Genomic DNA, 13,024 nt, shown 5'->3' on the forward strand with positions numbered 1-13,024 from the left:
ATCGGGGGGGGGGGGGGGGAGAGAAGAAGGCTGTTATGCTTTAGGGAAGCAGGGCTGGTTTCAGCTTTAGTTTGAGCCAGCTATGGATTCAGTTTTGGTCGGCTTCTAAAGGCAACCTCCCTGGTACAAGTTCGTATTCCTGACAAGTGCTTTTCTCTTGGCAGTAGCTGTGCATATTTTCATCTATGAGTACATGCATGCTTGTAAAAGAGGACAAAAAAAACCCTGGCTGAAATAAACCTTAAGTATTGTAATTTGAACATTTATAAAATCTATAAAAATGAAGTACAATATTTTGTAACAATCTTTTGATAAAAATTACAAAGACAAAAACACTTAAGTTTAACATTTGATATTAGAAAATCATCACCATACACCGATGAGGAGGTGAGTGTGTGATTCTTGCTGAATTAAGACATGAATCAGTGAGTGACACCGCTGAGGTCTGTGGTATATTTAAGATTCATTGGAGATTGAAGATTTCTGATATTTTGAGAGAGCTCCCTAAAAGAATTTCGTGTCTTTAGGAGGTATATATATAAAAGAGGCACCCGTCCTACCCATTGTTCTGCCTAGCTCTGTTCCTAATTCTATGATTTGTGCCATGTACTTGCTGCCTACCCTGATGGCTACAGCCAATTTCACCTTTTTGAAAGTTGATCTGTTTTGTAAGTTTCCTCATTTTCTGGAGAGGGTTTAAAGCTATAAGATTTGGAAGGTCAGTGGGTTTTCAGTACCGTCTTAACTTTTCTTCCCAGCTACTAGTAGTGGTAGTAGTTACTTTGCATTGCTGTAACCCCTGAGCTTAGATGCACCCTTCCACTCAACTACAGTGATGACAGAACCATCTGAGTAGTTGAGGAACAGTATTCCTTAGAGGGTCTGGGTTTTGAAGATCTTTATTTGCTCTGACAGCACCACAGTGTCTTGGCTAATGTCATATTAGATCCTGGAAAAGGACTCGTGATGCTCTGTCTAGGGCAACTGCTGATGCCTCTGTGGTAGATGCAGGGGACGCTGGGCTACATCACCTCCAACAGCAGGAGGTCCAGGACAGGCTCTCTGTTCGCTTGAGAAAAAAAGAAAAATGGGGAGGAATCAAATGCACAAGAATAAAGTGCACATATGTAATGCTTTCTTTAGGGCTAAATGATTTATTAAGGGTTAAGAACTGAGGTTAGCTAGAAGCAGGGTAATGTGAAAAGGATGTTAGGAGCAGGGCCACTGAGAGACTGAGCCGGGCCTGGGGCAAGGCCCCCCCCCCAAGGATTGCTGCCGCCCCGCCTCCACTTCCCCCCAATTGCTACTGCTGTCGTCTCCCTCTCCTGCTCTCAGGCCGCCAGTGCCGCAGTCCCCAGTCTCCACCTACCTACCCTCAGCTCCCTTCTGTCTGCCATCTGACCCCCTTCATTTAAAAAAAAATCTCGAAATCGGCAGCACAGCGCCTTCTGTGTGAAAGCGGCAGATCGCCTTGGGCGGGCCTTCCCTCATTGTGTCCTGCCCTCACGGAAATAGGAAGTTACATCAGAGGAGGGCGGAACACAGTGAGGGAAGGCCCACCTGAGGCGATCTGCCGCTTTCACACAGAAGGCGCTGTGCTGCCGATTTCGAGATTTTTTTTTTTTATTGAAGGGGTCAGACGGCAGACAGAAGGGCGCTGAGGGTAGACAGGTGGAGACTGGGGACTACGGCGCCAGCAGCCTGGGAGCAGGAGAGGGCGAGAGGCCCTGGTGCCAGGCCCTCCTTGGAGTCCCGGACCCGGGGAATTTTGCCCCCCCTGCCCCCCCCTCTCGGCAGCCCTGGTTAGGAGAAGGAGTGGGAAACATACTCAGTCTGCACTACGTCCCCTTATCATGCAGCACCTTGAGTATCTGTAAAATATTTACAAATACCCATGACTCTTTGAAATGGTAAAATTACTCAAATTATCTTTTAAATAAATGTATCCCTACAGGTCTAATTTGGGGATGTAAGTGAAAGCTCAAGGTTTAATAAGTCAGAAAGAGGCTTCAGCTCTAAATTAAAATAAAACAAACCCATGTCAAGGCAACAAAATGGCCATGACTTTCTGGAGACAAGGTTACACTAGACCTTGATTGGAAGACATGTTCTGTCGTTTCTTGCCAACACATCTGCTGTATGCAATAGTTTTCATTCTTTTAAAGCGGTCAAGTTGGAATGTTTTATTAAATGAACCACACATTTGTTTGAGATGAAACAGAAATTTATATGGAATTTTGTTTGTAGCAATGAAATGAAAGAAAAATGAATAAATTATAATTTGTTTCGATTTTGTTTCATTTTAAAATTTGGGGCCAAGAAAACAAAACAAAAAAAGTCCCTCTCCATTCTTTCTTGCATCCCTGATTTCTTACCTTAGTTGCAGGCCAATAAATTCTTCATCAGGCAAGAGTAATCCCATGCTCTGCCCCTGTGTGTACACCCCCTTGCAAATATAAGCTATAGTATGTAAGTTTTATGCCAGGGCCGACGGGGCAAGATTACCCAGGGGCCGACCTCCAAGGGTGGCCCGCCTGGCTGATTGGTCTTCTGTTTCTGTGTGCCGCAGTGCTGGGTTATTGCGTTAACTCTGCTCTGCCGGCCACAGGTCCTTCTTTCTGCTTCATCTCACTTCCTGTGTGCAGTACTTCCTGTTTCCTCAGATATGGGAGGGGATGCAGCAAGAAGGACAACCTGTGTGGCAGCACAACGCATGCACACAGGAGTAGGAGACAAGTATTAAGCAAGTAAGCAGGCCTGGGGGTGGGGGGTGCGGAGGGTGTTTTTCCCAGGCCTGGCTTTGCCTCTCGGCAGTCCTGAGTTATGCTGGTATGTGCAGAAGCACTTTGACACAGTGGCATAGCCAGACTGCCAATTTTGGATGGGCCTGAACCTAAAGTGGGTGGGCACAAAATTTTCTCTCTATCCCCCTTCCCCAGCAAAATTTAGTCACACTAATCAGATGCATTTGTCACATAGGGGTAAAGTGCTGCTTTTCAGTGCATCAGGTTTCAGAAAATTTATTTAAAAGCCTAACACCCTTTTCAATGAGCTTTCAGAGGCCAAAACCTCCTGCCTCAGGTCAGCATAACGCTGTTACGGTATCCTCTCCTGACCTAAGGAAGGAAGTATTGGTCTCTAGAACTTTATTAACACAGGTACCATATTACTTTATCCTAAATTATAATACAATTATTTTCTTTACCTTTGTTGTATGGCCATTTACTTTTTCTCATTGTGTTGCTCCCAGTCTCTAGATTCTGCTTTCCTTCGTCTTTCTCTTGCCAGGGTTTCCTGTCCATTCACCACCTATGGCTTTTCATCTTTTCCTCACCCTTGTTCTCCCCATGCCCCTTCCTCTTATTCTCCAGTCTTTCCCTACTCTGTCCTCTCCCTCTTTCCATCCAGCAGCTCCCCTCTTTCTTTTGCATCCAGCGCCTCCTTTTTCTCCCTACCCTTCCATCCAGTGTCTTCCCTCTTTCTCTCCTCATCCTTCCACCCATCTACCCTCTCTCCTGCTCCTTCCATCTAGTGTTTCTATCTCTCTACCCTTTTCTGTTCAGTCTCCCCTCTCTCTCTCTCCACATCCTTCCAGTCTCTCCCCTTTCTCTCTGCATCCTTCCATCCATCTCCCCTCTTTCTCTCCCTATCCTCCCATGTCCAGCAGCTCTCTCTTCCCTCCAGTCCCTTCTTCCTCTCCCTCCCATGTCCCAGCAGCTCTCTCCCTTCCCTCCAGTCCCTTCTTCCTTTCCCTCCCATGTCCCAGTGGCTCTCTCCCTTCCCTCCAGTCTCTTCTTCCTCTCCATCCCATGTCCCAGCAGCTCTCTCCCTTCCCTCCAGTCCCTTCTTCCTCTCCCTCCCATGTCCCAGTAACTCTCTCTCTCTTCCCTCCAGTCCCTTCTTCCTCTCCCTCCCATGTCCCAGTAACTCTCTCTCTCTTCCCTCCAGTCCCTTCTTCCTCTCCCTCCCATATCCAGTAGCTCTCTCCCTTCCTTCCAGTCCCTTCTTCCTCTCCCTCCCATGTCCCAGCAGCTCAGCCATTTTTCCTCCAGGTCCGCCCATCCGCATCCTTCGCGCGCTGTCTCTATCCCTTTTGTCCCACGGAGGTAGCGTTTCCTTCCTGCCCTGTCTTCTCCCCAAGCTCCGCTGCATCAGTCCCTCCCTGCAAGTGGAATCCTCCTTCGCCGGTCGCACCCCCTGCCACGTCTATCTGGCCCTCTGTGATGCACTTCCTGTTTAGGGCCGGATGAACGCAGCAGGGGAAGGAGCGAAGCTTCGTGTGTATGGCAGCACAGCGTGACCGGCGAAGGAGGATTCCACTTGCAGGGAGGGACCGATGCAGCGGAGCTTGGGGAGAAGACAGGGCAGGAAGGAAGCGCTGCCTCCGTGGGACAAAAGGGATAGAGACAGCGTGCGAAAGATGCGGATAGGCGGGCCTGGAGGGAAAATGGGTGGGCCTGGGCCCGTCCAGGCCCACCCGTGGCTACGCCCCTGCTTTGACACCCTGCTAACACTTGCACAAATGTCGCAATGCGTGTAAGTTAAGGCTGCCAACTGGATCCACATTCGCAGGACAGGGTTGATACAGTCCTGAGTTTTACCCATTGTGTGCAGGAACTTGTGGTTCTGATTTCTGTATTGCATTCCCTAAGAAAAGCAAGACTACAAGTCCCAGCATGCACTGGGGTAAAACCAGGACTGGATCAACCCTGTCTTGTGAATCTGAATCCAGTTGACAGCCTTAATGTATGCGCTAGTATACTAGACATTTACTCACACAAAGGCACATAAACGTGGGCACCTGGATTATAGAATTGCCCTTATATTAACAGATATAGGTAAAAATTGGGATGTTTGACCACGGAAATACAAATCCTGGAGACAATATCATAAAAACTGCTTTATTGAAGAAAAGACTCGACACAACTGTTGTGTTTCGGCCTACAGGCCTGCATCAGGAGTCTATAAAAACATATACATAAATCAAATAAATCTTTCAAACAAATACATATACAGAATCAAATAATCAAATAAAACATTCAAATAAGTAATAAATATACAATAAGAGGTCAACATATAATAAAATACAACAATAAAAATAATGATAAAAAATAATAAATAATGATGAACGTAAAGTCTCTAAGTGACGTATACACAGATTATGCATATGTGGGATGTTATAATATCACCAAAAAATTACACAAAATGGTTGTGTAAATAAATAAATAATTGTAAGAGGGACTAATTATAGGAAGGACTAAACATTCAAAACATGTAAAAATAGATCATATTATCTTAAAATACATGCATATATGAAGGACAATAGATAAAATATCCATGAGGCATTATATGGAAACCTATATATACTAAAGCATATCATAAAAGCAGCATCATACAAATACGCGCACAGCTTATGTTGAAACAAGGAAGACATACAGAAGTAAAACAAGCTGTCTTCAAAATGCAAATATAAAAGACTTTGAATTAAAAAACCAAGTAAAAATCATACAACCAACATCATGTATACGGGAGAAAACGTAAGACCAACATCATATATAAACAAAAGAAGGAAAAACAAATAAAATAATATGCATGAAAAAGGAACATGGTGTCAACTAGTGTATGCATGTGGTGGTGCCTATACCTGTGCGCACCATATACAGCCAATTGAGAAAAATATACTGTTGCCATGTCTATATGGCTATATGGAGCAAGAAGCACATGAAATGTATAGAAAGTTAAGAAAGCAAACTGCCTGCCTCCCATGAATACTGTAGAAAATGAATCAGAGTTTGTACATAAAGTGTATGGTATACACATATTATGCCTTTTGCTTTCTTAACTTTCTATACATTTCATGTGCTTCTTGCTCCATCACAGCTGTAAGGTACAATTTGGGCACATATTATCTTCTACGTCCTTACCATACCTTTTTTTGGTGATCCCACTTCTTCTTCTTTCAGCTTTTTCCTTTTCTTCCCTTCCCTCTACCCCCTTTGTTTTCTTATGTTGCATGGTTTTTTCCTTTTTTCCTTTTTTTGTCCAACGTCTTTAAAATAGCCATGGCAACAGTATATTTTTCTCAATTGGCTGTATATGGTGCGCACAGGTATAGGCACCACCTCATGCATACACTAGTTGACACCATGTTCCTTTTTCATGCATATTATTTTATTTATTTTTCCGTCTTTTGTTTATATATGATGTTGGTCTTACGTTTTCTCCCGTATACATGATGTTGGTTATATGATTTTTACTTGGTTTTTTTATTCAAAGTCTTTTATATTTGCATTTTGAAGACAGCTTGTTTTACTTCTGTATGTCTTCCTTGTTTCAACATAAGCTGTGCACGTATTTGTATGATGCTGCTTTTATGATATGCTTTAGTATATATAGGTTTCCATATAATATGATCTATTTTTACATGTTTGAATGTTTAGTCCTTCCTATAATTAGTCCCTCTTACAATTATTTATTTATTTACACGACCATTTTGTGTAATTGTTTGGTGATATTATAACATCCCACATATGCATAATCTGTGTATACGTCACTTAGAGACTTTACGTTCATCATTATTTATTTTTTATCATTATTTTTATTGTTGTATTTTATTATATGTTGACCTCTTATTGTATATTTATTACTTATTTGAATGTTTTATTTGATTATTTGATTCTGTATATGTATTTGTTTGAAAGATTTATTTAATTTATGTATATGTTTTTATAGACTCCTGATGCAGGCCTGTAGGCCGAAACACAACAGTTGTGTCGAGTCTTTTCTTCAATAAAGAAGTTTTTATGATATTGTCTCCAGGATTTGTATTTCCGTGGTCAAACATCCCACTTTTTACCTATATCTGTGTTTTCCCGTGGGGCGTTCGCGTTCTCCGCTTGATTGCGGATTTTTTTTGACCTTATATTAACAGCTCAGCATCATTTCAAATATCTGTTGTACAAAAAAGAATGGTGTCAGCTGAGTAAAAGGCTGGAGCCATTCTCTTGTACTACAAAGGTTCAAAATGGTGCCAACTGCCAGTCAACTGGCATCGTTTGTATTAGCACATGGGGATAATGAAGAATTTATTGGCCCACAGATGGGAAAGGGAGAAGAGGTTCAGGAAGGTTTGCGTGTTTTTCTACTACTGTGGAACTAGATGGGGTCACGGAGACCCCCATTTTTAAAATTGGCTTTCATTTCCTTTATTTATATTGTTGTGTTGCTTTTTTAAGTTCCAAACACATGAAACAAATGCAAAATGAAAGAATGATAACCCCCCCAATGAAATGAAAAACAAAATGTCATAAACTCCAGCCACACACTCCCATGTGTGTACTAGGCTGCCCACTGTGATCTTCTATTGCAAAGTATTCTTAGGGTACATTTGAAGGTTGTAATATTTCTTTATTTGGATTTTAGCTTAAGTTTTAAGTAGTAGTTCAAGGTGGGCTACATTCAGGTGCATTTCCCTTACCGTTTCAGGGGCATGTTTACTAAAAAGCATTTAGGATTTTGCAGTTAACTAAGGTAGACAGCTATAATTAACCTGCCTTGAGTGCAATGGCTCTGCAGTAAGTATTTGGATGCACCAACGTTAACTGGTGTTTGTCAGTTAACACGCGCTACTCAGGTGAACGACAGTAATGTGGAGACCACGCCCAGTCTCCACCATACTCTACCCAGTCCCCACTCCATCCCACACATTAGCTCTGGATGTTTAGCACACTGGGGGGTCCTTTTACTAAAATGAGCTGAAAAACGGCCTGCGGTAGTGTAGGTGCGGGTTTTGGGTGCGCGCAGAACCATTTTACAGCACACCAGTAAAAAAGGCCTCTCTCAAATTTTTTGCCGAAAATATACGTGCGGCAAAATGAAAATTGCCGCGTGTCCATTTTGGGTCTGAGAACTTACCGCCAGCCATTGACCTAGCAGTAAAGTCTCGCGCGGTAGCCGGGAGGTATTCACCTATGCGTGCCAAATGCCACTTGGTGTGCGTCCGATACATGTGGCAGAAAATAATTTATTTTTCGGCCACACGTATTGGCCATGTGCCAAAACTGAAATTACCGCAAGAGCCGCGCGGTAGCCATGTGGTAACTCCATTTTGGCGCACTTTGGGCGCTTGTAGACGCTTACACAGCTTAGTAAAAGGGCCCCAATTTAAAATGCATTAGTGACGGTCGGAAAAATTCTTAGGTGTTAAATGCATGCCAGCGCTAACAACGCATGCGAAAATCCGGACTAACAGCTAAGCTCTCCTTAGTAAACATACTTTTAAGCTTGTTCTTGAAGCAGCGGAGGGTTAAGTGACTTGTCCAAGATTAAAGAAGGCGGCACTATTTTAAATTATTGTCCAAAAATGGTGTCAGCTGACCAAGAAACTGTTACTTGTTGCGATCAAATAACTTTAATACATAGATATTTTTGCGTATGAGCTTTCAAATCCTTGTAGATTCCTTTTTCAGATGTATTTCCAGCAGGTCAGAAGGGCTGCAAAGTGTTCTTGACATATAATAACTAGTTTCAAAAGAGGAACTGAAGTAAATAAAATGTTAACTTGGCACTTGTATCTTTCTGCACCATCCACAATGAGTACTGGCATTGTGGTATATTGTTAATGGTACTCTGCACAGCTTTGTGGGAAGCTAGAATAGAAGGACCAAAAAAAAAAAGATGATGAATAGAATCTATTGCAAAAGTAGTTGCCTTGTAAGGTCCTTAATTGGGTCCAGGGCTATTGTTGTGCCTCTCTATTTTCCGAAGCTAGAGGAGACCGGCTTCTCTGAGATCTCCTTTTGTGTAGTTCTTAAAGTCAGTATAGAGAAGCCTTAATGAGGACCTTTTCCCCCTCTCCATGTGTAACACTCGTACCACAGTGTTTAAACTTGTATAAGTGTAGCAATGAAAGGAGATTGAGCAGATGTCACTGCAGGCAGGTCAGGAAATCAACAGATAGGCACTGAAGCCCAGTTGCTTTACCTACTGATTTTTGGATTAATATCACAATAACAAAAAGAGACATTTAAAAGATTTGCAAAGACATTAATGAGGAAGGGAAGGTTTTTGCTGATGATGAAGAGAAGGTCCTTTGATCTATTTAGCTCTGTGAATCTACATGATTTTTTAGCTCTTTGAGGCTTTTTTCCTTCCTTTTAGTGACTCCTTTATCAACATTTTCATATTGTGGATTGTTGTTTTGGTTCTAGTCTAGCGTTTGCTTAATGTTAGACATTTACAGTATGCAGGACAAAGGTAGATATCTGAGAATCTGTTGTCTATGTAGAAGACATATCAAGTTCTCAAAATTAGTCTACAGTAAGTGAAGTTTAAGATGGATTATTCAACTAGGCTGGTTGTGTAGCTCATAAATTTGGACTAGGATGTTTCTGTTGCTTCTAATAGAGATTTTTGATCTCATTGCGACCATTGGAAGTAAATAAATGACACCTTCTACCATTGCCTGTAGATCTTTATTTTTATGGCACAGGCTCTTTTCATTTGTCGATATCTTTGTGAAGAATAGATAGTTGTGAACCCTCGGTGGTTTCTTTGTCTGTCAAGATTCCAGGTGAAGGGAAAGGAATAATGACAGATGGAAGGATTGAATGATTACTCCATGCAGTCTTCACAGTGGGTTTCCTTTTCTCACTCTTTCGCCCTTCGCCACCCTCCTAGTTATTTCAGACTGGATTATGTATCTGATGCCAAATCACACTGCATATAAATTCCTAAGGGGCCCTTTTAACAAAGAACGATAGAATCTGGGCTTAGCGCCTCTTGATGCAAAACTTTCCTGCACATTAAGCCTAGATTCAATGATACACAACTTAAGGCATTAGTGAATAATTTCTTTTCAGGTCGTGTGCTAACGTTTGCATTAGCGCGTGTTACCTGTAAAAAGTTAACTTCTGTTTAGAAGGTACTAAGTGCTCCCATGTTAACTTGGCTTTAGTCAGATAACATGCACTAATGTGAATGTACTAAATAATGCTTCCATGGCCATTCGCTACTCATGACACACCCCTTCCGGAAATATATTTTTAAATAACTAATGCGTAAGTTAACACAAGCAAACTGGCAAAATACTGCAAACTGCTTTAACACATTTTGCAGTATCCTGTTTTTCATGTGCATGCTAGGGCTTAAGGCTCTTGGCCTCCTAAATTCCCTCATTCTCAAATCCTGCAGCATTCTTCTGGCATCTTCAGTGTTTTTGACTCATGGTTATTGTATTCTCATGGTCTTCAGAATGATTTAGCATCTCAAAATAAATCTAATCTACATAAGTGGAGTAGCTGGGGGAGGGCCGGGCCTCCTCCAAAACCGCAGCACCTCTTTAAACACCTGGCAGGAATGCCAAAACCCTGCCAGCCAAAGCAATACAAACCCTGAACCACTCCCCTCCTTACATGCTTCTTTAAAGCGGACATTGGCGGTGTGCTTCCAGCTGCAGACACCAAAACTTCTCTCACATATGCTCAGTTCTTGGAAGGATAACATATATTTGGGGAATAGACATTAATTTGTCACTGAAAGTCACTATTTAGAAGTCCTTAATTCTTTCAGCTACTGTTTTAAAGTCTACCAAGTATCTTTTTTATTTCTTAATTACAGTGGCACTAAAAGTTTTTGTAAATCATTGGAAGTGCATATGGTTCTGTGATGGCAATGGGTCTGTTTATTTAGAAAATATGAGAAGATATTAGAGGAAGGGGGCTTAGTAGTATCTAAATGAAACAGCAAGTGGGAGATATTGGATCATTATATGTTGACTGAAGATTGAGAGGTTTTATGGTTTTTTTCTTATTGTGAATTGTAGATACTGTTTTGTAAATCTTATTTTGTTGGCTTTGTAATTTAGCTTTTGCATTAATCTCTGGTGTTACCTTCTTTTCTGTTCAACCCAGAATCCTGTGTGCTTATCCCATGCTTTCTGAAATTCTCTTACTGGTTTTGCCTTCACTAGAAGGCAGCTCCATGCCTCTCCCACCCTTTCCGTATAAACTATTTTATAACATTACTTGAGAGTCTGACAAGATGACCTTTTGCTTTAGATCTTCCTTGACACTGGTGATTCTTATGTTCCTATAGGGAGAAAATGGGAAACTCATCTTCTTTTTTATGACATTCAAGAATTTACTTCTCACTGGAGTCCACTTTGTGAAATATGCATCTTGTTAAAATGGTGACTGTTGATGCTGCATCTTTAATCATTCCAGCCTGTATCATTTTGCAGGTCAATGAAATCTACCATGATGAATCCTTGGGTGCCCATATCAATGTTGTCTTGGTGAGGATAATCTTGCTGAGTTATGGAAAAGTAAGTAGTGCAATCCCATTCCCTAGAAAAGAACATGTAGTTTCCTGTGTGCTGGGGCCTAAATACTAAGAATTTTTCCCACAGCCACAAAATAGGGACAAGTATAGAATTTAATTTAACACATTTATATTCCTTCCAACCAGCCAGTTCAGAGCGGATTACAGAAAAGAAACGTTTCAATATACATAAAAAGAAGAAATTCTATAAAATACAATATGCAACCAACATAAGACATGGGGAGCAAATAAAACCATTTCAGTAACTATTATGAAATGCAACATTTTCAACAAAGAAAAACTAACAGTTAGATAGATGGAGCTAACCAAATATTTGTTAAATAGCCAGGTCTTCAAATTACACATACGAGAGTGCTGTTCTTCTGTACAGCCTCTCCCAGCCAACCTATTTCTATGTACTATTTGTTGTAATGCATGCAAAAACTGGGGATGTACAGTCATTTGAAACAACTTGGGAAAGGTCATTGACAGCTTTTCCTGTCATTTTTAACTCAAAACGACAGGAAAACACCCTCAAATTTCAGTCTTTTTCCTGTGCCCTCAATAGTGCTCAATAATGCATGGAGGGGCATTTTTGATATGATGTCTAAGTCCAACTTTGGAGGTTTTTTCTCAAAACATCCAGCATTCATGTGGGAAATGTAGTCATTTTCCAAACAGAAAAAGTCTTTTTTTTTTTTTTTCAAAAATGACTATTTGCTAAATGTTTTTGTGCTCTGTGTATTTATCTTTTTGGTACATTTTCGAAAAAAGTACGTCTAATTGAAAAACACACAAAATCAAGTCATTGGGATGTAGGAGGAACCAGCATTCTTAGTAGACTGGCCACACAAACATCCCAGGAGAGCAGTGGGACACCCTAGGGAGCACTGCACTGGGCTTCAAGTAAATACTCCCAGGTACTCATCTCACCAGTGTTCCCTTATCTTTTCTGCTGAGCCCCCCAAAACCCACTAGCCCCAACTGTACAACACTACAATAGCTTTATGGGTGAAGGGAGCACCTATATGTGGATGCAGTGGGTTTCTGGTGAGTTTTGGAGGGCTCATAGTTTCCACCACAAGTGTAAAAGGTAGTGGGAGGTTTGGGCCTGGGTCCACCTGTCTGCAGTGTACGGCACCCACCACTAGACTACTCCAAGGACATGCATGCTGCTCTAATGGACCTGAGTATTACATCTGAGGCTGGCATAGAGGTGGTAAATAATTTGGGGGTGGGGTGAGAGGGGTCAGTAACCATTGGAGGAGTAAGGGGGGGGGGGGTCATCCCTTGGAGAGGAGGAGTGGCCTAGTGGTAGGGTGGTGGACTTTGGTCCTGGGGAACTGAGGACCTGAGTTCAATTCCCGGCACAGGCAGCTCCTTGTGACTCTGGGCAAGTCACTTAACCCTCCATTGCACGCCGCATTGAGCCTGCCATGAGTAGGAAAGTGCAGGGTACAAATGTAACAAAAAATAAAAAATAAAAAAATTCCCTGCAGTGGTCATCTGGTCATTTAGGGCACCTTTTTATACCTTATTTGTTATAAAAACAGGTATATTTCAAAACATCTTAGTTTTAGTCCTGGATGGTTTTGTTTTGTTCCATTATGGCCGAAAAACATTCTCAAGTGTTAGGAACGCACGGATCCCGCCCCTGACATGCCCCCTTGTGATCTGAAGAATAGGTAGTTGTGAACCCCATAGA

At 41.8% G+C, this 13,024-nt stretch overlaps 1 protein-coding gene across 1 annotated transcript in view; it reads left to right on the plus strand.

Moving 5' to 3' along the window:
• LOC115475753 (A disintegrin and metalloproteinase with thrombospondin motifs 2-like) overlaps positions 1-13,024 on the plus strand; it is a 294,408-nt gene that overhangs the window by 181,323 nt on the left and 100,061 nt on the right. Inside the window, 1 exon segment of the mRNA XM_030211718.1 lies at positions 11,240-11,323. Within this exon segment, the coding sequence (XP_030067578.1) occupies positions 11,240-11,323 (84 nt within the window).

Source organism: Microcaecilia unicolor, chromosome 8 (genome assembly GCF_901765095.1).
Source record: "Microcaecilia unicolor chromosome 8, aMicUni1.1, whole genome shotgun sequence".
Classification (NCBI taxonomy): Eukaryota; Metazoa; Chordata; class Amphibia; order Gymnophiona; family Siphonopidae; genus Microcaecilia; species Microcaecilia unicolor.